The sequence below is a fragment of the Lupinus angustifolius genome, chromosome LG01, assembly GCF_001865875.1.
Source record: "Lupinus angustifolius cultivar Tanjil chromosome LG01, LupAngTanjil_v1.0, whole genome shotgun sequence".
NCBI lineage: Eukaryota > Viridiplantae > Streptophyta > Magnoliopsida > Fabales > Fabaceae > Lupinus > Lupinus angustifolius.
The window spans coordinates 35,135,235-35,161,516 of NC_032009.1; the positions used below are offsets into that span (position 1 = coordinate 35,135,235).

The following is a 26,282-nucleotide window of genomic DNA, read 5'->3' on the forward strand; positions in this document are numbered from 1 at the left end:
AATTTATCATATATATATATATATATTTAATAATTATTTTTTAAATATTATTATTATAAAATATATAAATATATAATTAAAATTGTAAAATTGCTCTTCTCATGGATACTTATTATCTATAAAGTATCCACAAGTAGTGTAAATATAGACATGGATAAGCACTACATGGATCCACTCGACCTAGTTATCATCTCTAATTGTATCCAAATAAAATTATCATGGTAGCAAATTCCTTAATGCAATACATTCATAAAATAAAATTGGTAATGAATGAATAAAGAGTACGGACCATCTAAATTAATAGAGAGACAAATCCTTATAAAATAAAATAAAATCTAACCGATAATAACATATCTATCATTTTAAGTATAATACTATATATTTATCATTAAAAATATAAAAAAAAAATTGAAGTAGGATCTATATTCATGAATAAAATGACAAAAACTAAACTCAGAGTCCAACAACATCATACAACATGTATATGAGGTCATCATGTGTATAGTATACAATACATCAAAGTAAAAGTAATAACTCATTTGTTGACTAAATAGTATGTGAAAATAAACCTCTTACTACATCATATATTGAGGGAGTGGAAATCTTGTGGTGGGTATTTTAGAGCAATTGCATTCATACGATTTTCTATTTCTATATCTTTAGGCCGGTGAACATCAAGCCTGACTTTACGGCTGGTTCATGTTAAAATATAAATAAATAAAAATAAGAGTTAGGTAAGGTATGAGTAATATATGGATTTCATATCATATACAATATGTTGGTGCAACATAAACGATCGTTGTATAACATTGGTCACAAGCAATTAAATAAAGTGCATAGAATAAGTAGAAGAGAAAAAAAATAAGAGAATTTGGTAATAGGTTTCGGCCAATTGTGCTTACATCCACGGGAGCGTTGAGTAACCAAGATATTATTAGAGAATAAGGATTATAAACCCTAGCTCACCCATGGGCCCACCTGCTCATGAGGTGTTTCTAGTTTGTGTTTATATCTGGTGCACATTATAAAAATGGACTTAAGTCCAATATATAACATTAGTTACTCTACTCTATTCCAATACTAGATAATTAGGACTAACACAAGAACATATTTCAAACATCCCAACAATCTTCACCTTGATTGAAATAGACGAATATCTCGCTCCTTAAGAAATCTACACAAGAATCTCCACCTTAGCGAATATATGACTCCATCTTGTTCAATGTCTAATTCTCTTTAACTACTCCCATACAACATAGATATTCTGAGTATCATTGATGATGTTACCAAGAGCATAGCTCTCCAAACTTGTAGTACATCTTTTTGTATCGCCATCAAATGGAACATGCTGCCTAGCCACTTATTGCTAGAAAGTCTTTCAATATATTGGAACCTCTACACAAAAGTTCACTAACAATCGTTCTCTTAAATACTCAGTCAAACTGAACCTCGAAGCTTCCTTGGAAAACCTCAATCGCTACCACCATTGTCTACTCCGACAATCCCATGACACACCTCTACATCTCTACCAATGCTCGTGTTACAACTTGCATCAAAGGCAATGTTCATGTTACATCCTACATCAAAGTCAATTAGTGCGTACGTGCTTTTGTGGATTTGCTAACAATTAACATCTTTCACTATGACGTCTCAGATACGCCATTAGGATATTTCACTTCTCATCTCAAATGAGAACATTCTCTCAACATCTAGAGATATATTGTCAGCACATGTCTCTAGGTCAAACTCAACACATGAGTCCTTATCTCAATCTTGATCATAATCTAGTGCATGAATTTATGGGATTATGGATCAACATATATTGCCCCCCATAGAAATTTTGCCACGTTTTCTTCTCACTCAACTCATCTACTCTATTTTTGCCACTACCTTTGATATACCTTGTCTAACCATCATACCTTCGCCCTCTTTAGCCATTATCTATTGTTTGGGTTAAGAACCACCTACCAATTGGCTCTGATACCAATTGTTGGTGCAACAGAAGTGATCGTTGTGCAGCGTTGGCCACAAGCAATCAAATAAAGTGCATACAATAAATAAAATAGAAGAAACAAGAGAATTTGGTAATAAAGTTCAACCAATTGTACCTACATCCCCAAGAGCGTTGAGCGGCTACCAAGATATTATTAGAGTATAAGGATTACAAACTCTAGTTCACTCATATTATTATAGTATAAGGATTACAAACTCTCTTTAGCCATTTCTAGTTGGTGTTTATATCTGATGCACATTATAATAAGGAACCTGAGTGTAATATATAATATTGGTTACTCTACTTTATTTTAATATTAGACAATGTGAAACTAACACAATAACATATTTTAAGCCTCCTTAACACAATGTTTGAAAACACACCAAAACAAATATATATGATAGTCTTTTTTTTTGCTAAGTGGGGTTGCTGGAATAGAGGAAGGTAAAAAAATGTATGTACTAATAGTGTAAAATATTTATACATTGTTATTGCATCATCTATCATTCATATTTATTTATCATTGATTTTTAACAAAATATTAATACAAAAATGGATGATGATTTGACTATATATAAATTTTTGTACTGACAGTACACAAATATTGCATTCATGTACTACCGGTAGTGTAGTGGTGGTGTGTATTATATTAAGAAATAAAAATGTTATGATAAATTATTTTCTATTATCTCTCTTCCTCTAACTATCACATTTACACTATGTATAGTTCTAGGGAAAAGGAGAAAAGGTGTGGAAAATGTTATTTTCCAATATTTGGTCCTACACTAAAAAAGATGGAAAGGAAAAAATATGCATGAGTCTCACATAAAAAGTTTTCCTCCAAAATTTGTAAAGAAAATGTAGAACTGAAAATAAAAAACCACCAAAAATTTTAAATCTGTTCTTCCACTATAAATGAATTGAAAGATTCATAATATAGGTGGAAATACACACAATTTAGTGAAATTCTTTGTTTATATTCATTTTTATGTGAAGTTAATTAACTTAATTTTATTTTGGTTGTTTCTAAACTCACAAATGAATAGTAATTGCGTATTGTCAATAAAAATGGCGTGAAAATAAAAAATAAACATAATTACTTAAAATTACCAAAAAGTCACAAATAATAAATAAATTAGAAAGACTAAACATAAATATGTAGAAGTGAGATTGCTAGAAATATAAAAGTGAGAAGAAGATACAAAATGTTAATGATTTTTATTGAATTTTATAAACAAAAATTGTTATATTAAACTTAGCTTATATGTTACTTAAAAATATTAATCAACATTATTAAAAATAAATTATTTAGTTATGTAATTTGCACCATTAAAAAATAATTATTTAATGTTATAATTTACTTATATAACAAGGACATTCGTCATTTTAAACATACTATGTTTAAAGTTTAAACATTTATTTTCTTTCCTCTCACTTTTCTTCCATCTCTATTCATATCAAACAATAAAACTATTATCTTATTTTTTACCACTTTTCTTTTCTTCTATATTATTTCATTTCACTTTCATTCTTTAACAAAACATAGCCTATATTTTAAATTATAATTTATTCATTTTTTTAACATCTTATTCCCCTTCTCTTATACATACATCTTATCACTTTGACATGCTGAATTAGGTACAGATTTGACATTGGGGAATTAGAGTATCATGTCTATTTTAAATTGCAGTTATAATTTAAAGGTCTAATTTATGGAATTATAATATAATTTAAATTGTTATCAATTTATACTATCCACCATAATAATCATGATTTTATAGGTTACTTTTTATGTTATTTTTATTTGATGGGTTATCTTCGAATTTTGTTAACATTGATTTCCTGTTTTGGCAGACAAATCAAAATTACTGCTAATAACAACAAGCATTCATATTTTCAAAGCTAACTTTATGATACTTTGAAGTTAACAATTTCCCAATGACGTGCCTTCTAATATTTGGTTGCCCGTGGCAAAGGATAAGTAATAATTTAGTGATACAGGATAATTTTTTATAGGAAAAAAAAAATCACTTTTCAATTTTTTCAAAGCTAGAGAGATTTTCTTGTAGGAATTTTTTTATATTTATGTCAAAAAACAGCTCCTTTATATTCACAAATGCTAAATTAGATAATACATAAAACAAAGACCACTATGCCATGACTCAAATATTAATTTATGGTTACCAACGCGTTGGTTCAAGTGATACATGTTTGATTCCCCTTAAGCAAGAACCTGGATTCGAGTCTTGTGGATGGAAAAAATGTACGTTGGAAGAGTTAACCTCACGTATCTGTGGATGTTCCCGGCTCGAACATAATTGCTTTTAGTGCGATGATACATGTGGGAAACCAAAAAAATATTAATTTATGGTTGACTACAATCCCACCCAAACCTTACCAACAATTGATTGTCAAATATTATGAAGTATTTGATTTGCCTATTATTTAAGGAGAGCATATCTATTATCCTATAAAAGTATGTCAGTCTATGTATTATTACTTGTGATTGATTGAAATATATATATTTAAGTTAAAATTTTAATAATTAAATAGTTCTTTGACCAATCACAAGCAATAATACATGAAGTGATATACTTTATATGATAGAAAATGTTTCATCCCATTTCAGGCAACATAAATAAAGAGTGTGACTTAGCAAAAAAAATCTTATGATAACTTAATTGGACTTATCATGTCACCCTGCTCCTACCAAAACCAAGCAAGTGCCTCATAGGGCCCAAGAGAAGGATACCAAGCCCAAAAGAGAAGAGTTCAAGACATGTAAAATAGAAATGGGATCCTCTCTCGTACTCGATTGTTCAATACGAGATGACTTTATGATATATGGTCTTATATTTTTTGATGATACAAATTTTAAATAGAAAAATTTATAGCACATGAGAGGATTTCAACCCCTCAATATGATATGACTACATTTTAGAATAATATAGCTTATAGAATATAGTTTACACTTATGTTAAGATTTGACCCATTATAGGGTCCAGATGGTTTCATATTACATATTTTGATGCATTGTTGCTTTTAAGCTATACTAATAGGCTCTCGAAATTGCAAGGGAGAATGAATTTAGGATATTTCTCTTCTTTATTTCTTGATAATTCTCTGTTATTGTTTATTTAAACTTATAATCTAACATTTTGGTGGTTTCATTCACAATTCTGTTATAGTAGTTCCATTAAAGGTTAGTGAAGATTTATAAGAAAGTAACAATAACTTTTATACTTGACAACATAGGGATACATATTCATTTTGACCATGCTAGCATAGACAGTAAAATTTAAGTATAGCATCATCTATTTATTGTTTTTAATAAGCATATAATGACATAATTTATTATAAAAAAGATACGATTATCTTCTGAGATAACATATCTTCTTAAATTTATTGATTATTTGACGCATGTCTTATTTTTTCTTTTATAATATATTTTAAAATGAAAACTTTTAGAAAAATGTGAAATAAGACACGTGTTAAACAATCACTAAATTTAAAGAGATAAATTATCTCCTGATATGAGAAAATACTTTATTCTGTATAAAAAAAAACATCACATAAGAGTCAAACTCCTCTACTAACAATCTAGTTATGAATTATAAGAGTAAATAAAATTTAAACTTTATTTTATTTTATTAGATTTGAATTTATGCCATATGTCACTAATTTTGAACAGGATATAAATTAATCTAGAAAGGGACTTTGATCAAACATAATCATTTACCTAACGTGGGCTTTTGGCTGCTTTTATGTTCTTTTCACCCAAACATGTATCAGTCTCACTGGAAAGCCTTCTACGTCATAAAAGGACCCTTTTCCCATCATTGTTTAATTTCTTATTATTTATCAATCTTAGCTTACCAAATATATGTAAAGATATTTTGATTTTATCCTAATATTTGACTGATTTGAAGACTGCAATATGCGACCCGTGAATCATACGTACGTTTGGTTGACAATAAGAGTTATTTACAAAAATTGAACTCTTGATTTTTTGTCTTTCTAATAATTTAGTGGGGTCTTATAGTATCAGATTAACGACTTTTTGTTATAGTCTCTCATGTTTAATTCATTTATTTATGGAGAAAATATTTAGACAATAACAATATATAAATTTTATATACTATTACTACATTATATATTATTTATGTTTAATCAACATATATTTTCTTAAAAAAATAAATGATATAATGAATATATATAAATGTCGTTAATTATGTTACTGTTATTTAACATTTCCTTATATAATAGTACGAGGTTGATTTTTCTGATATATGTTTTAATGTGATAAAAAACTAAATTGTTGTTGACATTGACATAAGGTAATACTAATATTCTCAAGTGGGTCATACTCTATGACTTTATTTGGTTCTTATTTATTTATTTTATTATTATCACGTCAACGGTGCAAATATTCCCCACCTTCACCCACCAAAGTTTCAATTTTCTAAGTCTCCCGTGACTCATTGCAAAGAAAAAACGATTTTCTTCATTAACTTGGCCCACTTGGTTTTTTAATAGAGTTTAAAATCGATGCACGTAAAGTTTTTTACACTGTTAGTACATCATTCACTATTGATTTGTAATATTTTTATTTGAAAGTCAATATAGCTAACAAATAAATGGCGGAAATTTGTTAATAGTATAAAAATCACTTACACTGTCGGTGTATACATATGAAATTCTTTCAAATATATATTTATCCCTTTTAATTTTTTTATTAGACAAACGATAAAAAGAATGAGTTTAAATCTCAATATTAACATGAAATCGTGGTGCATTAATAATTTATAAGTGTTTATAAAGTTCTGAAGCGACTCAAACCTAATAATCTATAATCGGTTAACAAAACCTAACAAAGAAAATATATCGATCATGATATTTATTGTTGTGGGAATATTGCATCATGAACATGGAGTCTATTAGTGTTCAGTTACAGCTATACAAGAAATTCCATTTTTGTTCTAGAAGGATATTCGATGACGTTAAGAAATAGTAATTATAGATTTTGAATTTGGATCAAATATTTAATTAATTACTACAAAATATATGTATTGTTATTCTAAGAGTTTTGTATACTATCAATTTATTATTCATTATTTATCTTTACTTATTATTGAATTTTCAAAAATAGTATAATAATAAATGATCTATTAACTATGTATGTATAAAATTTTATATTATTAGTCATTAAGATTACACTCTTAATTAATTAGTGTGCAAGTGACAATGATATATCATAGACTCATAGATGTAGCTATAGTATTTACTATTTAGAAAGTTAAGTTTGTTTTTATTCTAAAAGTTTAAACATATAAAAATGAATTGATTTTAACATCATTTCATGATATAAGAAGTACAAAATAAAGGCAAACAAAATATTAGTTTATTGAAAAGTTAAGTTTCTAATATATATTGAAGAACTATTAAAAAAATTAAATAAAGAAGTAATTAACATATTTAGCTCTTTAACGTTTTATTTTCTTTTTTAACCCTATATATTTTACTATTAGGGCTGATGTTCAAAAACTCTTAGTGATTAATAAATAGTTGATTGTTAATCAATACTATAATAAGGTTTTTATGGAGTAATACCCCTAATAACATTATTTAAGGAATACAATTATACAAAGGGATAAAGATATTATTTTCTGTTCAAAAACTAAATCCAACATTCTCCATAAATTAAGTATATTATTTTTCAGTAGAAAGATATTTATTTTCTGTTCTCAATAATGCACCAAACTTGATGCAACTAATAGGAATGTAATAAATTTATGCTAGAATTTCAAAGCAAGCAACTACTCACAAGCAAGTTCTGTACTTTTCCTACAAGGATAGGATAAGAAGAGAATGCCACAAGAATATTATTTATATGAACTATTGCAATAACTATTATGTCTAGGTCAACCCACTTTACTTTTAGAAGATATTTTATTTTTATTTCAATATTTCATTTTGAAAAATAATATAAAATCACCAAAAATGGTACAACTTTTTTGCATTATCATATTATCACAAAAATTATATTATTGCGGCTATTAAGTCAAAATATTCCTAATCCTCCACAATTGAACAACTTAAGCAACTAATCTAAGTGAGCACTACCCACCATTGACGACTTTCTTCTCTTTAACATAAAGTAGATTCAAAGAAAATGGAATATACAATATATGTAATATACAATTCATACAAATAGTTTGACCATACCAATTAAACCAAACCTTTGTTGACAAAATATATATTGGTATGTGTATCTAGCCAGTGTTAATATCGATATGAAGGTCATAAATAACAATCTCATCCATACTATTATACATAAATCATCCAGATTCTAAACTTCAATTGTGGTACACCCATTTTTTTTTGCTTAATTGTAATGTGATCATTTAAGCAAAATAATATATATTCATCTTCTCATATAGATGTTGAGATGCAATAGGGATATTATCAATATCATTATTGCAAAAATAATGCCCGAAAGCAAAAAAATGAAATTTGTGGATATTTCTCATTGATTTATTAAGGTATGAAAAACCTTATTTATAGTGTAAACTAACTAGCTAACTAGCTAACAGACTAATAAACATATGTTGTAAAACAATAAAACAATTCTAACATGTGTTAAATGTATAAAATTGTAAAATATGATAGCTTTCTTCTCCAATAATCCTCTTCAAGCTGAAGGGTAAATGTCAATTAACCATTGCTTGATAATTCGATTTGATATCATGATAATATAATAAATCGGAATCTCGATCCTAACATGATTGAAATTTCTCAATCACTTGATCTTGTTGATCTTGTTGTTGTTGTTTGATCTTGTTGTTGTTGTTGTTGTTGTTGTTGAAGCATGAGCCATTATGTTGCCTTAATATATAATTGCATTATTGACTCAACAATATGTTTCCATCGAAATCAGGCATAGAAAACAAGCTTCCCATCCTGCCTTATGATTAGTCTTTGCAAAATAACCATGCTCAACAACCATTCCCAATATTTCACATGAGGAATGTTGGGTTGTTACGAGAAAGAGAAGAAGAAAAGAGTGAAGGCAGTGAAGTAGAGAAGAATGTATATGCCTTATGTTGGATAGATTCAATGTATACTATTTATAGTAAGCAAGGCATAACTAATTTTTGAATCTATCAACTACTTTCTATACTTGGAAAGTCTTAACTAACTCTACTTTTACACTTTATCCTACACTAGCTTGAGTTATATCTCTCTTTCAACAAGGAAAATCATTCAATAAGAATCTTTCTCTCCTTTCCACTTACAATGAAAACACAATTCTTAGTATCTTCAACTTCTTCAAATGTGCAGCTTCTTTCCACTTTCACATGTTGAATAGTTGACGTTGATTCATTGTTGAATCATAGAAGAGAAAGATAATAATTATTGTAAAATGTATAGCGGTAACCAAAACCTAAATGCTCTGATACCATATTGCAAAAATAATGCGAAAGCATAAAATGAAATTTGTGGATATTTCTCATTAATTTATCAATGCATGGAAAACCTTATTTATAACGTAAACTAACTAGCTAACAAACTAATAAATACATGTTGTAAAACAATAAAACAATTCAACATGTGTCAAATGTGGTAGCTTGCTTCTTTAATAATTATGGTAGTAACACAGTTTCCATATTTTTTTATGAAAACATTTTTTTTACAGTGAACATGCAAGGAAGGAACATAATAATAAGAAGAAAGAACATAATCACAAAATAAAATGAAACGAAAAAGAAGGAATATAATTACAAAAAATACAAGAAAAGTCCTATATAGAAAAATAGTTTTTGTTAATATAACTGTTATAGATAAGATTTCTTTGGTATTATCAAATGCATCCTCTTATCCTATAAGTAATGAAGTAATCTATTTCGAGAAACGTATTTATCTCTTCCAACAAATGTCATTTTCATAAATCAAAATTTTAACATTTTGATGTTGTTGAGAATCCAACGCAGTCTACACCATTAAACTAACCCCTTTTGGTCTTTTTCGGTTAAGATAATGATACAAAATGTATAAAGTTCTGAAATTCCTAAATACATTTCCATATTTATGTATAATAAATATTTTACTTTCTAATAATTTTGTATATTTCTATATTTTTATTGATCCTTGAAGCTGATATAATCATATAACCCTTAACAAAACATTCCAAATCCAAAATTCAAACTAAGCTTACATAATTTGATTTTTATTGAATTTTCCCAAAAATAAAAAAAAGGAACCGGATAGGTCATACACAAAGAAGAGAATGAGGAGTTGGGAGTACAATTTTGAGATTTGAACATAGATACTAGTACTATATTTTTTATAACTTTACCAACTTAATTAAATCTAGCCAATGATTACCAACGAGTGTTGATTCAAGTGGTCATGTTTGATTCCCCTTAAGCAAGAATCCGAGTTCGAGTCTTGTGGATGAAAAAAATGTCCGTTGGGAGAGTTAGCCCTGCTTACCTATGGATGTTCTCAGCTCGGATAGAATTGCCTCTAGTACGAAGATACATGTGGGAAACAAAAAAAAACTATGTCGAATGATTTTGTTTGCATTGATTTTTTATTTCTTTTATAATTGACTTGAATGTGAACTTGCATGGAGCACCCAACCAAAAGTAAGGACATTAGTTGGTATTAAAAATTAAAAAATGAAATGGAAAATCAATTTCCAAGTGTCATAGCCCCACCAAAAGATATATCCATACTGGTTTAATAAATTCAGCCACCGAAAGTTAGTTATAATAAGTTGGTGTTTGCAATTATTCAACATCATTAACCCAACTCCTTTAAGCATTGGATTTACCAAACCTAATTCAATCATAAAAAGATGTGTTGTATGAATTCTATACACACTTATAATATTATCTACAATTCATATTTAATTATTATTGACTTTTCAAAAAAGTAATTCTAGTGAATAATTTATTGATTATATATAAATTTATATACTAATGATGTATAGATATTACACTCATCACATAATTGTTACCCATTGAAATTTTTTTAAGTTTATGTCCTCAAAAGAATAATTATTCTGAGTTAATGTACCAAAAAAAAGTATTTATGTACCAAAAAGTTATTATGAGAGTCAAAACAACTTCTATTAGAAAAAAAACATAATAAAACCAATACTATAATATCAAATTGGAAGGGATTAATATAAAGTTTACTATAAAGTTTAATTGGTCTAGTTGGTGAAATCAAATGAAATTATATAAATATATTGGAATAATGTCTCTGTTTTTTACCAGAAAGAAACAAAATATTGGAATAATATCTTGTGTTTCTTGGATTAACCTAATTTAACCTAGTTGGAATGAAATTTTATACTCCACATCTATACAACTACTCCTTTGATTAAAAGTACAAATGAGAACGATTTGCAAGTGCAAGAAGTGGTTTATCGAGTACAACCTTATCCTTGGTTAAAGTTACGGATAATATAACTTGGGTACCACTTGTCTCTCAAATGATGATAAATATTGGTTGGATTATTTATTTAAACTCAGATTTAATTATAGATTTGATTAAATGTAATACATATTTATTTTAATAAAATCTTCTCAATATTACTTATTACTATAGATATGTAATTTAATATATGAAATGATATATATATATATATATATATATATTATTAATCGTGTATATATAATTAAAAACTAAAGAATCAATAATACATTGATGATATCATTACTTTATATATATTTGAATAAAGACAAGTAAAAATATGATGAATATACGATCATGTGTGGGGTCAAGTTTGTCACATCTACTTGACCTTAAATATTTACCATATAAAATTTTTAAACTCAAACCTTATCATAAACCCGATGAAGTCTAATTATATTTGAGTCTGATCATGATTAGGACAAACTAAATTAACGGATAAACTCGTGTGTGTAAGAATGCCTCTTGTGACATGAAATGATATATTATTTTGTTTTGAATATTATAACTCTTGAAGTGGAGAGTTGTGAATGAAATGGTAAGACTCTTGGAAAATAGTCTATACATGGTGTTTGATGAAAACACTATACTCATAAGAAAAAGACTTTAAACATAGTCTCAATCTCTGCCCAGAAACGTTGCTCTATTAGCCATCAATAAAGAAGAGCATATAAAGAAAGGGAAAGAGATAAAAGAGTTTCTCTATTGACAAAGAACAACAAACAACATCAGAAAGGAGGATCGTGTCGCCATGGATAGAGGTAATCTATAACTATTTTTATGATGTGAAAACTATGATTTCTTAAGATCCATCTACACATGACATCCATGACAAAACCTACATGTGGTATTAGAGCACTGTATTTAAAATTTTATAGCTTTCCATTAATTTTGATTCGATTTTGAATGATGTTTTGTAATATGTTCGTGAATGTTTAGAGAACTAAAATGTAATTATTTTCGCTGCATCATACTAATAAAAGGATTGTCCAAAACGCAAAGGTTGGTTTGAAAAGAAAGGTAAGTCTAGTGCTTATGTATGTTTTGAATCAAACTTAGCAGAAGTTCCTTATAATACTTGGTGGATTGACTCTGGATGTACTGCTCGTGTTTCTAATACTATACAAAGATTCATTATGTCCCGAACTACAAGACCAAATGAAAAATTTGTCTTTATGAGAAATAGAGTGAAAGTTCTAGTGGAAGCCATCGGGACTTATCGTTTATTCCTTAACACTGGACATCATTTAGATTTATTTGAAACCCTTTATGTACCTAATATATCTAGGAATTTGGTTTCTTTATCTAAACTTGATGTTGCTGGATACTCTTTTAAATTTGGTAATGAATGTTTCAATTTGTATAAATATACTCATTTAATTGGTAGTGATATATTATGTGATGGATTTTACAAGTTAAATCTTGATAATCTTTTCTCTGGAACACTTTTAACCTTGCATCATAACGTTGGAATTAAGCGTGACTTAATTAATGAACGTTCTGTTTACTTGTGGCATAAACATTTGAGACATATTTTCAAAGAAAGAATGAAATGATTAGTAAAGAATGAAATCCTTCCGGATTTAGATTTTACCGATCTGAATATCTGTGTGAATTGTATTAAAGGTAAACAAACAAAACACACAAAGAAAGGAGCCACAAGAAGCACTAAGCTCCTTGAAATTATACACATAGATATTTGTGGACCTTTTGATGTTAATTCTTTCAATAATGAAAAATATTTCATTACTTTCATTGATGATTATTCACGTTATGAATCTCAAGCGCTAAAAGCCTTAGAGATTTATGTTACTAAAGTTGAAAGACAATTAGATAAAAATGTGAAAATTATCAGGTCTGATCGAGGTGGTGAGTATTAGGGAAGATGTGATGAAAATGGACAATATGCAGGTCCATTTACTAAATTCCTTGAAAGTCGTGGCATATGTGCATAATACACAATGCCAAGTACACTGCAATAAAATGGCGTATCAGAAAGGCGTAATAGAACATTGTTGAATATGATTAAGAGTATGTTGAGTAATTCATCTTTACCCATTTCATTGTGGACTTATGCTTTAAAGACCACCATGTATTTATTAAATAGGGTTCATAATAAGGCAGTTCCAAAGACTCCTTTTGAACTGTGGACAAGAAGGAAGCCTAGTTTAAGACACCTGCATGTTTGGGGATGCCCGACGAAAATTAGAATTTATAATCCACAAGAAAAGAAATTGGATGCAAGAACAATCAGTGGTTATTTCATTGGTTATCTAAAAAAATAAAAAAGGATAGATTTTATTGTCCAAACCATACTACAAGAATTGTTGAGACTGAGAATGCTAGGTTCATTGAGAATGATGAGATTAGTGGGGGTGAAAACCATGTAAAGTAGAAATTTAAGAAGTGAGGGTACAAGTTCCATTTACTTGTGTCCCTAATAATGTTGTTCCTCAAGTTATTGAACCAATTATTAATGATGGAGAACAACAAAATAATCCATTACTGAAAATGAAGTTGATGAACCTATAGTAGAAGAATCACAAGAGATAGCATTAAGAAGATCTCAAAGAGAAAGACGATATTTTATTTCTGATTATTATGTGGTTTACCTACATGAGTCAGAATGTGACATAGGAATTGAGAATGACCCAATTACGTTTTCACAAGTCATGTATGGTGATGATGTCGATAAATGGTTAAATGTCATGAAAGATAAGTTCAAATCTATGAAACAAAATGAGGCTTGGGACCTTGTTGAGTTACCAGAAGATTCCAAAACAATTGGTTGTAAGTGGGTTTTAAAAACCAAACATGATTCTTATGGTAACTTAGAACGTTATAAGGGCAGACTTGTAGCAAGAGGCTATACTCAGAAAGATGATATTGATTATAAAAAGACGTTTTTACCAGTATCTAAGAAAGACTCACTTAGGATTATCATGCCATTGGTGGCTCATTATGATTTGGAGTTACACCAAATGGATATGAAAACCGCCTTTCTAAATGAGGATTTAACAGAAAATGTCTATATGGATCATACAGAAAGGAAAAGAACACATGGTGTGTAAACTTAAGAAATCAAAATATGGACTTTAACAAGCTTCGCGACAGTGGTATCTTAAGTTTAATGATACTATTGTATCCTTTGGGTTTAAGGAAAACATTGTTGATCGATGTATATCCCTAAAGGTCAGTGGCAATAAGTTTATCTTTTTGGTTCTATATGTTGATGACATCTTGCTTGCAACTAATGACCTTGATCTTTTAAATGAGACTAAAATGTTTTTCTCTAAAAATTTCGAAATAAAAGATATGGGTGAGGCAAACTATGTGATTGTAATAGAAATATTTCGTGATAGATCACACAGAAAGGAGACAAGTTTAGGTTTGTCTCAGAAAGCATATATTAACAAAATTTTAGAGAGATTTAGAATGGATAAATGTTCAACATCTCCCATTCTAATTCAGAAAGGAGACAAGTTTAGTATGATGCAATGTCCAAAGAATGATTTGGAACGGAAGAAAATGAAGAAATTCCTTATGCATCTATAGTTGAGAGTTTAATGTATGCTCAGACTTGTACGCGACCAAATATTAGTTTTGCAGTTGGAATGTTAGAAAGATACCAGAGTAATCATGGTAATGAACATTGGAAAGCTGCAAAGAAAATTCTGAGATACTTACAATGTATAAAGGATCACATGCTTAATTATAGGAGATCAAATCACCTTGAGGTGGTTGGATATTCAGATTCAGACTTTGCCGGATGCATAGACTCAACAAAGTCTACTTTCGGTTATGTGTATTTATTAGCTGAAGGAGCTATCTCATGGAAAAGTGCGAAGCAGACTGTCATTGTTGCATTCACTATGAAAGCTGAATTGGTGGTATGCTTTGAGGCCATAATTCATGCTAAATGGCTACGAAACTTTATTTCAGGACTTGGGTTTGTCGATAGTATTGCCAAGCCGCTGAAAATTTATTGTGATAATTCTGTAGCAATCTTCTTTTCTAAAAACGACAAGTATTCCAAATGTGCTAAACATATGGAGGTGAAATACTTTGCCGTTAAAGAAGAAGTTCGGAAACTTAGAGTGTCAATTGTGTATATTAGCACTAACCTTATGATTGCAGATATGAGTATTATGTTTGCGAATGAATGTTGAACATTATGTTATTAATAAAATTCTCAATATTTTGATACTTCAAGCTCATTAATATTTAAGCTTTTGATTAATATTTTATTTTCACACTTATGTACACATGTGACAATGGTAATGTTGAAAATAAAAATTTTCTTTCTAAAGACATTATTATATTTTTCTTGGTTTTCCACAATGTATCCTCGCACTGGAGACAATTATGTCCGAGCCGGGAACATCTACAAGTACATAGGGCTAACTTTCTCAGCGAGCATTTTTTCATCCACAAGACCCGAACCCGAGACTTTGTTTAAGGGGAATCAAACATGTATCACTTGAACCAACGCCCCATTGGTAAATGACATTATTATATGATTCCCTTTCATATATCATGTTAAGATTAAGGCTAATATAATTGTACATGGAAGGGACTATATCGAATAAATGATATACAACCACCATGACTCTTATTAGTTCTTGTTTTTTAATCATGACTTGTAATGTAATCAATATGGAAAACATATTTTGATTATGCGCATTATGTTAGATATATATATCATATCATGAATTGTATTGTCACATGAGACAAGCGAGAAAATGTAAGAATGCCTTTTGTGACATGAAAGAATATACTAATTTGTTTTGAATATTACAACTCTTGAAGTGGAGAGTTGTGAATGAAATGGTAAGACTCTTGGAAAATAGTGTATATATAGCAGTGTTGTGAAACCCGAGCCGGACGTCAAATCAGCAGAGGTCGCGTATTAGGTTTAACCGGTTTAAATGGTTAAACCGTCCGGTCTGACCGGGTGATTTCGTACATAATTAATAATTTTTATTTATAAATATATAGTTATATATGTAAAACTTTATATAATTAATAATTATGTATAATTGTATCAGAATAATATATGTTTATCTTTTTTTGGACCGTAGTAAAACAAAATATTAGAACATTGTCCTATTTTTTTTTTATTTTTAAGTGAGCCGTCCGGTTTACTTCCCGGGTTAATTCGGTTTAACCGGGTTTAACATGGTCGGACCGGATTTTTTCTGGTTCAAAGCGGTCCAACTCTCATTCGGTTAAGACGGCAAACCAGAGCCGTTTTCAAGTCCGGTCAGCGGTTAGACCGGTCGGACTGTCCGGTTCGGTCCGATTCTAACAACACTGATATATAGTACTTATACTAATTAGAAAAAGACTTTAAACATAATCTTAATCTCTGTCAAGAAGCTTTGCTCTATTAGCCGAAAAGCATATAAAGAAAGGGAAAGAGATAGAAGAATTTCTTATTGACAAAGAACAACACACAACATCAGCAAGGAGAATCTTATCATCATGAATAGAAGTAATCTATAACTATTCTTATGATATGAAAATTATAATTTCTTAAGATATATCTTAAGAATGAATTCGATGACAAAAGTTACCGTGTGCACTCACCCTAGTTAAAACCAAAGCTCACATACAAATATAGAGATTAATAACAATAATTGATGAATATGGCTTAATTGCAACAACAAAAAAGTCCATTTTCCCACCTCACTTTCTTCTTTTCTATCTCAAAGCTCTCTGGTTATTTCACCGGCGAGTCAAAAGTCACAGCTAAACAAAGAAAAAACAACAACATGGGAAATTGTAACGCATGCGTGAGACGAGGATCTGACGTGGAAGTCACAGTAGAAGAGAACCACTCACACTCTAACCGCGCCACCACCACCACCACCGCCGCCACCAAGAAGAAGAGAAACAAACCCAACCCATTCGCGGAGGAGCCACTAAACTCACCGGCTCCGATCCGGGTCCTAAAAGACGTTATCTCCTTATCCCACTTAACCCGAATAAGCGACAAATACGTTCTGGGTCGTGAACTCGGTCGCGGCGAGTTCGGCATAACATACCTCTGCACCGACCGAGAAACGAAGCAACAACTCGCGTGCAAGTCCATCTCAAAACGGAAGCTTCGAACCGCGATCGACGTGGAAGACGTGCGGCGTGAGGTGGCGATTATGTCAATGCTACCGGAGCATCAAAATTTGGTGAAGTTGAAAGCGACTTATGAGGATGAAGAAAACGTGCACCTTGTGATGGAGTTGTGTGAAGGTGGTGAATTGTTTGATCGGATTGTGGCACGTGGGCATTACAGTGAACGTGCGGCGGCGCACGTGGCCAGGATTATTGCGGAGGTGGTTAGAATGTGTCATGCTAATGGGGTTATGCATAGAGACCTTAAGCCTGAGAATTTTCTCTTTGCTAATAAGAAAGAGAATTCTGTTCTTAAAGCTATTGATTTTGGTCTCTCTGTTTTCTTTAAGCCTGGTATGTTATCTGGGGTTTCTTCTTTTTATAAAAAAATATGTTTTTTTTATGTGTTTGATGAATTGTTTACTAAATTTTTTATTAAAAAATGTTTTTTTTAATTTGGTTTTTATGTTTGATGAATTGTTTATTAATTTTTTTGCTGATCTTGGTTTTTCTTTGTTCTTTAAGCCTGGTGTTTATGTTTTTTTTTTGAAAAATGGTTTTTTTGGGTGTTTCATGAATTATTTAGGTGATTTTTTGTTTGATGAATTGTTTACTAGTATTTTTGTTGATCTTGGTTTTTATGTGTTCTTTAAGCCTGGTATTTGTGTTTTTTGAAAAATGGTTTTTTGGGTGTTTCATGAATTGTTTAGGTAAATTTTATTATTATGTGGGATTTCTTTCCTTTTTTAAGTTTTTTCTGTGTTTGATGAGTTTTTTTACTTGAATTTTGTTGCTTTTAGGGGAGAGATTTTCGGAGATTGTAGGGAGTCCTTACTATATGGCACCAGAGGTTTTAAAGAGGAATTATGGGCCTGAAGTTGATATATGGAGTGCTGGTGTGATTCTTTATATTCTCTTATGTGGGGTTCCTCCATTTTGGGCAGGTACTGTTTTGTGTTTGTAGTTTTTATCTTTTTATTGTATTTTGCTTTTGGGTGATTTATGAGATTTTGGGTTGGTTTGTTGAATGTTGCAGATAGTGAACAAGGGGTTGCTTTGGCTATTCTGAGGGGTGTGATTGACTTCAAGAGGGAACCTTGGCCTCAGATATCGGAAAATGCTAAGAGCCTTGTGCGCCAGATGTTGGAGCCGGATCCTAAGAAGCGCTTGACGGCTCAACAAGTGCTTGGTAAGTGACTTTTTGTTTGTACTAGAACTAGACTAGAGATTTTGTATGAGAAGAACGGTAAGTGATTTTTGTTTTTATTTTATTTTAAATTCGAATTTATCAATTTTTTCTGATAAAAAATTAACAACCATATTTTTTTTCTAAAAAAGCCAACCATGTAAGCGATTCTAAATATGTATTGTCCTTAATTTTGGTCACAGAACATTCCTGGCTACAAAATGCAAAGAAAGCTTCAAATGTTCCATTAGGAGATATTGTGAGGACAAGGCTTAAGCAGTTCTCCGTGATGAATAGATTCAAAAAAAGAGCTCTCCGGGTTAGCATCTCTCGTATTTATGTGTAATAGTTGACTCAATTTCTGTATACGATGGAAGTAAAAGGGTTTTTTTTGAATGAATGGTACAGGTGATTGCAGAACATTTATCTGTCGAAGAGGTAGAAATAATCAAAGATATGTTTACATTGATGGATACTGACAAAGATGGCAAAGTCACATATGAGGAGCTGAAGGCTGGGTTGCGGAAAGTTGGTTCACAATTGGCTGAGCCGGAGATGAAGATGCTAATGGAAGTGGTAAGCTTTGATTGTCACTGATGATTATTAGACAATCTAATAGTGCTCGATGGAACCATTTTTATGGACTTGTGGTGCATGATTTCTGAGAATGAAGATTTTCTCTTTCCTATTTAACCCATTTCGTTACTGTGTGTGGTTGGTATATGCAAGACGAATATGTCTTAGCTGATTTTGGACCTTGTGTTGCATTACATCGTAAAACATACAATGCCACATTTAAACCATGCGACTTTATGGTGTAAATAATTCCTAAAATATACTTATTGAAGGTATTCAAAAAATGATGCATGAGCTTCTTTCGACACGGATATGACGATTGTTTCAGTTTCCGAAGTACTACTTTGAGGAAAATAGTACCAGTATACTGGACACACCTCACTTTGCTTTGAAGCTGATGCAACCTTTTGCTTTTATTGCATTATATTGCTGCATATACCAGCAATTTTGATTTGAAGTGACCTTCATATATCTAACGAGGAGAATAGTTGAATTGCCATTAAACCCTAAGTATGTACATTGAATAAGTTTGTGATTCAGGGATGGTTTTAACTTTTATGTGCTGATAATTTCTTAGGCTGATGTTGATGGGAATGGAGTACTTGACTATGGAGAGTTTGTCGCTGTGACGATTCACTTGCAAAGAATGGAGAATGATGAGCATATCCACAAAGCATTCAAGTATTTTGACAAAGATGGCAGTGGGTATATCGAGTTATGTGAGCTAGAGGAAGCATTAGCAGATGAATCGGGAGAAACTGAAACTGATATATTGAATGACATCATGCGTGAAGTTGACACTGACAAGGTTCGGCTTCCGTTATCGCAACTCATTTCTTTCTTTCTTGAAGTGGATGTGTTAGTTTTCCATTCCATAAGGTCTTTCTTTCTTAGTTACACTGCACTGCTATTGCAATAAAAAAGAAAAGCATATGTGTTAGTATTTCTTATAAAACTCGATTGCTTATATAATAATAACACAAATAGAAATTACAATTATTCGATCCTTTTCATGTTAGATCTTATATACACCTCAAACATCGTCTATAAGTCGAAATTTTTTTCGATTTGGTGTTCACAGGATGGTCGAATCAGTTATGATGAGTTTGTCGCGATGATGAAAACTGGAACTGACTGGAGAAAAGCATCAAGGCAGTATTCAAGGGAGAGATTCAAGAGCTTGAGCATAAATTTGATGAAAGATGGCTCGCTTCAGCTTCATGATGGGATGAGTGGTGAGGCTGTAGTGGTTTGAGTACAAAGTAATTTCGTTCACAACACTTGCTCAGATTCTCTGTTTCCTACACCACTTAGTATTCTTGGAAGTGCAAGGTTTTGTGGAATCTCTTCGTGTTAGCAAACAAGTTTCGGGCAGGTTTTGATTGGAGCTTTTTCCAAGTGTGTTGATGACAAATCTTGGTAAGGTTTGAGTCTCGGTGCAATGGTTAAGTGTAAGGCTTTTGAGTGTATGACTGTGTATATCTAGTCTACCCAGATCCCAATAGGTAAAGTCTCGTGTATTGAGCCGTCCTTTTTTCATTGATTACATTGAGTTGGAGTTGGATTCGGGTAAGATTGGGTTTCTTATTTGGAGTGGGTGTTAGATGCCTGAAGCATGTTTTGGAGGATTACACGCTTAAAATGTTTTATAGTTGGGGAGGCACATGCTGCAGGCCTCAAAATGTAACATATATTCTTTGTATATCTTTGTCACGTTTTTTTGTGTTTGATAATTCCTTTGATAAAAGTGATTTTTTTCAAGGCTTATAAGGATAATTTATATATATTAAGGAGCAAAATGAGTTGTCAAATACTCAAATATGAGATTATCAACTTATTTTTTTCGATGACCGATTAACAACTTAATTAAAACCACACCAAGTTACCAACAAGACGCATTTGGTGGAGATGAGGATTCTCTTCTGTATGGGAGAGGAAAATATCTCAAAAATGATTAGTCATGGACATAAGAACAAACTTGTTTTAGAACAAACGGTCCACATTATCTTACCCGATCTTAAAAATTGATCATATTAATTTTTTAATTTATAATCGGTCATAAATTTGATGACTTGCTCAACTCTATATGTCAATTGAACTAACTTATTGGAAGTGTTGAAAATTCTCATTGATGAGCATGATGGCAAATATAGACTACACAAAAAAAATTATCTACCATTATTTATTAATCTTCCTCAATATATTTACCTTTTGTTTCCTCTACTGTGCTCTAGAATTTTATTCCCCTTTTCATTGATAATTACATACATTAAATATTTGAAATTTAAAATTTATACAATAAAGTGCAATATTTATTGAATTACAACAGTTTCCTGTTATTAAATTTGTAAAAAGAAAACTCAATTTTCAAAATCATTAACTTCAATAAATTTAACCGTTTTCGGCTAATAGCTCAATATATGACAAATTACAAGACAAATGTATACGGGACAAGTGCAAATCCACCAAATTGATACCTCATCACATATGTATGAATGCATTAAGGAAATATGTTTCCCGTTATATAAAATAAATCGTTTTTATAAATTAAGAAGTATGAAAAAATATATGAATGAGAAAGAAAATCTTAAAGAATAGAAAAGGAAAAATAATAACATTTTTTATTATTTTCTCAATGAAGTACAAAGGTATAAGAATGTCATTTTATACAAAAGAGAAGAAAACACAAAACAAAAATCTGTTAACAATATAATCGATTAACTTTGTTGATAATCAGTTATTGTATACAAAATTCAGCTTAATTAACTGAAGCAATTATGTAGATAATCGATTAACTATAGTGATAATCGATTAATTCACCTACAGAATCATCCTCATTCTAACATACAATATCTACAAATCAATTAAGAATGATATAAGAGTAGATGAACAAATATTTAAATCATTTTGATATCATATTAATTCTTGATGTCCCCTCCATATAGGCATATCATATACCATAATTAAAGGGTATCGTTTTGCGAATGACAAATGGAAAGTAATTGAACTTCAACTTTGATATCATATCAAAGGTTCTATGTCAATACCAATTAACAATGAGATGAGTAGTTCAACAAGTTTTTAAATCAAGTTTGAGATAGGGGAGTAGACGATCTATTACTTACATTTGGCCCAATATAAAATGACAACTCTTGACTCATGACAATTAGAAAAAAATTGAAATATTATTTTAAGGTTTAATTTGAAAATCAGTGACAATAAAAAAAATAATCCAACATTCATTAAAGAAGAAGAATGTGATATTATACTTACTTCTCTTATTAGCTACTACATATCATTATTCGTTTATTTCTCAATTCATTTCACTAGAAACTTTTGTATAATTAATATTGGGTAATGATACATTAATCAATTACTCCTTTTAGTACATATTTTTTACATTTTCAATTTCTCAATATTATTCCTTTTTTTTTTCACATTTTAGAAACCCAATACACTTTATTTTCCAAATTATATCCTTTTTTATTGTTCATTCCTTTCACCCATCATTTCTTCTCTTTTTTAAAATTAGTTTTCAATGTGGATTAAACGATGTTTTTTGATCAAATTGTATCAAGTTATTTTTATACTATCCCTTGGAGGAATGATAAGGTGTCTGATCATTACAATGAAATATTTAAAAAATGGAGTGAATGTGGTTATGATTTCGAGTTTAACCCTAACTAATTTAAAAAATAAAAAAGAGAGTTATAGCTTACAAGACAGTATGATGATTAAGGTGAATAATGGTCGAAGTGAAGGAAACTGATGTTCAATTACAAAAATTATGAAACACATGGGTTAATAAATAACCACAATTAAAATTAAGGTATTGTACTTTGCTTAATTAATTAATTAATGATATAATTAACCCAATAACAATATTTATTCAATTTGGACGGTCTAGGTGTATAAGTAAAAAAAATAAAAACATCACACACATATTATAATAGGAGATGACGTCTATGAAAAATTTCCTCACTAATAGTTACAATACAGTGAGAATACAGAATCATATAATTGGAATTCTACTTGAAGTATATGAATAGCAAGAAGGAATGAATGAATGAATGAGAACTCAATTAACAAATAGCACTGCATGAATTATTGATCATAGACGAACAATAATTAATATAATCAAAAGTGAAGGGTAGGGATTAAACATGCATGCATGCATGCATGAACAAATAAAACAATGGCTACATATATAAATAGAACTATTTGATGATATAAAAGAAATGTTTAATTAAACTGTGTAATGGGTAGATCTGGAAGTGGCATAATTGGGAAAGGACCAACGTTGTAAGGAACTCCAGTATTGAAGATCCAACTATCACGTTGAGTTTCATTAGCAATCTCAAAGAACGTTCCTGGGTAGAAATCTAAAGCTTCAACAAGGCTAATAACCTTAACACCAGGCCAGTTAACCCTCTTGCTTGTATCAGCACCAAGACCTCTATTATGGTACTCATAATAGGTACATGTGCTCTCAAATGCACTTCCTGCCCATGGCATATACCCTTCAGGGTTGAAAATATCATCAATATCAGAATCCATGATAACCACTTTTGAGTAATTTCTCCATGGTCTTCCAAGGAATGATATCTTTTGAGGTAAATCTAATAGAGCTGGTTCACCAGTGAATTGGCAGCTTTGGAAAACCAAAGCACTAAGACTATCTACTTTGCTTCTACCTCCTGCTGTTACAATGCATTTTTGGTTGCTGTTGGGTTTTCTCACTATTAGCTTGCAGTTTTGGAACACACCAAATGCATCTCCGAAGATGAAGTCTATGGTGCCTGTGATTTGGCAGTCACGGTAGAATTGACGTTGTGATTGCACGTAGAGAGTGTCTTGGAAACCATCCATGTGACAATTGTGGAATACTGCCTTATCTGCTGTCACTCGAAGTGCCACTGCTTGATGCCCATCTGGTCCTGCTGTATTCTCAAACCCTATATCCTTCGCGGTGAAAGTGGCCGCGTTGACACCTGTCAATTAAGAGTAATGTTATTCGTACACTTAAAATTGATCTTCAAAGGGTATTAGAAACTCCCAAAACTTTGATGTTTTGGACAATTATTAACAAAATTGTGTTCGCCATACAATTCCCTCACAACTCCAAAACCATCACAATTGGGCATATGTAGTTTTTGCGGATCCAGATTCAAAACCTTGTGTATGATCAATAATCCTCTTCAGTTCTAAAGGGTTTCTTGTTTCGCCTTTTATTTTCAACGACAAAAATGTTATTTCATTGCATATAAAAGAATAAAAGTGTCATTACATATTATTTTTTTGCTTTAATTTTATAGAATTCCTCACGATCTTACGATCTTACTGGTTATTCCTTATTTAGTGAAGTAATAAAAAGAGGAGTGTTTGGTACTTACTGAAGGTAGATGTCAAGTAAGTTTGGAGACCATCTTTGTAGCTTTTGTTGCCGGTGAACCTGGTCTTTGTGGGACCATCTCCAATGATAGTGACATGGGTTTGATGCTTATTCAAAGTAACATACTCCTTGTAGATACCAGCCTTGACATAAATCACATAAGGCTCTTTGTTCTTTGCAGGAACAGTTTCAAGAGCTTCAGTGAGTGTTTTAAACTGGCCAGACCCATCTTGAGCCACAACTACATTTGGCTTAACATTTCCAAGTCCAGGAACTCGAAGGAAATGCTTTTGGCCTTCAGTGAACCATGAAGGGACACCAATGTCATCCACAAGGGGAAGAAAGAGAAGCCTCCTGTTAGTGTTAGTTGTGAGACTAGTGGTGAATGAGGTCAAGTTCAGACCCTGGAATAGATGGGACAAACCATTGATTATATCAATGGCATTGTTGCTCAACTCCATTGAAGTGTTCAGCACCTTGGTCATGGTTTGCCCAGCGTCTGTGGTTGTGTTCTCAAATGCATCTAAGCAAGTGTATTGGTGGGTGAGAGTACCTGTTATCAAAAGGGTGTGTAGAACAAGAGAATTAAATCACAGAAATTGTGAAAATCAAATAGGCTTTGAAATCCCCTCTACCCATTATGAGCACTATTACATCATATAGATTGATAATACTAAGTGTAGATACTATGATTTGATGTGTACCGCAACCAAATCATACCATAAGTGCGGTATACATCGAATCATAGTGATGCAGCTGCATCGGCTACAACACAACCGTATTAGACTGTAACATTTGCAATCTGCATCGCAATGATCATAATGACTACTATCGCATTACCTGTGAGCCAAACCTTGAGGTCATATGCATATTCATTGAGGTTGCCGAGATCAAACTTGTCCAAAGTATGAACAGTTTTGCGAACATCATCAACAGCATAACCCAACACTTCCTTGCACACATCCATAGCCTGTTTAGTCATATTATCTTTGGCCAACTCATCATACAAAGTGCTATTGTGAATTTGCTTAGACAATTCAATAGCAGTTGCATTGAAAGCAGCTATGATAAGTCCCTTCAAATCAGTGTCCTTATCTAATGCTTTTTCAAGGCTTTTGTGACAAGTTTCTTTGTATTCTGCTGCTTGACACACCATCTCAACGTTCCTTTGATTTTTTACAATACCCTTTCCCTCTTCCTCACTACCGCCTTCGTCGCCGCGGCTTAAACCCACGGCCACGCAGGCCACCATGGCCACAAGAAGGACCGCGGACACGCCGAGAACGGCCACCTTCTTCTTACCCTCTTGGTTTCCGGCCATGATCACTATACAGTTTAATTAAAAAATATATTTTTGTCCCTCTGGGCTATGATGGTTCCAAAGCCCGAGGAACTTGCTTGAATGGAACATTGTGGTAATGTTGGTATTTATAGAACAAGGTTCTCTCCATGAATGAGAGAATGTCCACAAGATATGGAGTGAAAGTTCATAATTGCTAAACTTAGCACGTGAAGATGAACTGAAATTTAGTTATTTGCTA

The 26,282-nt window shown here is 31.2% G+C and overlaps 2 protein-coding genes across 2 annotated transcripts; one reads left to right on the forward strand and one right to left on the reverse strand.

The window, feature by feature from the left end:
* LOC109362944 (calcium-dependent protein kinase 10-like) lies at positions 17,135–21,104 on the forward strand. Its single transcript, XM_019609049.1, has 7 exons — positions 17,135–17,941; positions 18,388–18,531; positions 18,624–18,776; positions 18,977–19,092; positions 19,182–19,349; positions 19,927–20,157; positions 20,431–21,104. Exons 1-7 carry the CDS (start codon positions 17,251–17,253, stop codon positions 20,602–20,604), a joined length of 1,677 nt encoding a protein of 558 aa, XP_019464594.1. The 5' UTR covers positions 17,135–17,250; the 3' UTR covers positions 20,605–21,104.
* LOC109362953 (pectinesterase/pectinesterase inhibitor-like) lies at positions 23,415–26,150 on the reverse strand. The gene is made up of 3 exons (XM_019609060.1): positions 25,582–26,150; positions 24,743–25,294; positions 23,415–24,340 (listed from the first exon to the last, which is right to left on the reverse strand). Exons 1-3 carry the CDS (start codon positions 26,060–26,062, stop codon positions 23,592–23,594), a joined length of 1,782 nt encoding a protein of 593 aa, XP_019464605.1. The 5' UTR covers positions 26,063–26,150; the 3' UTR covers positions 23,415–23,591.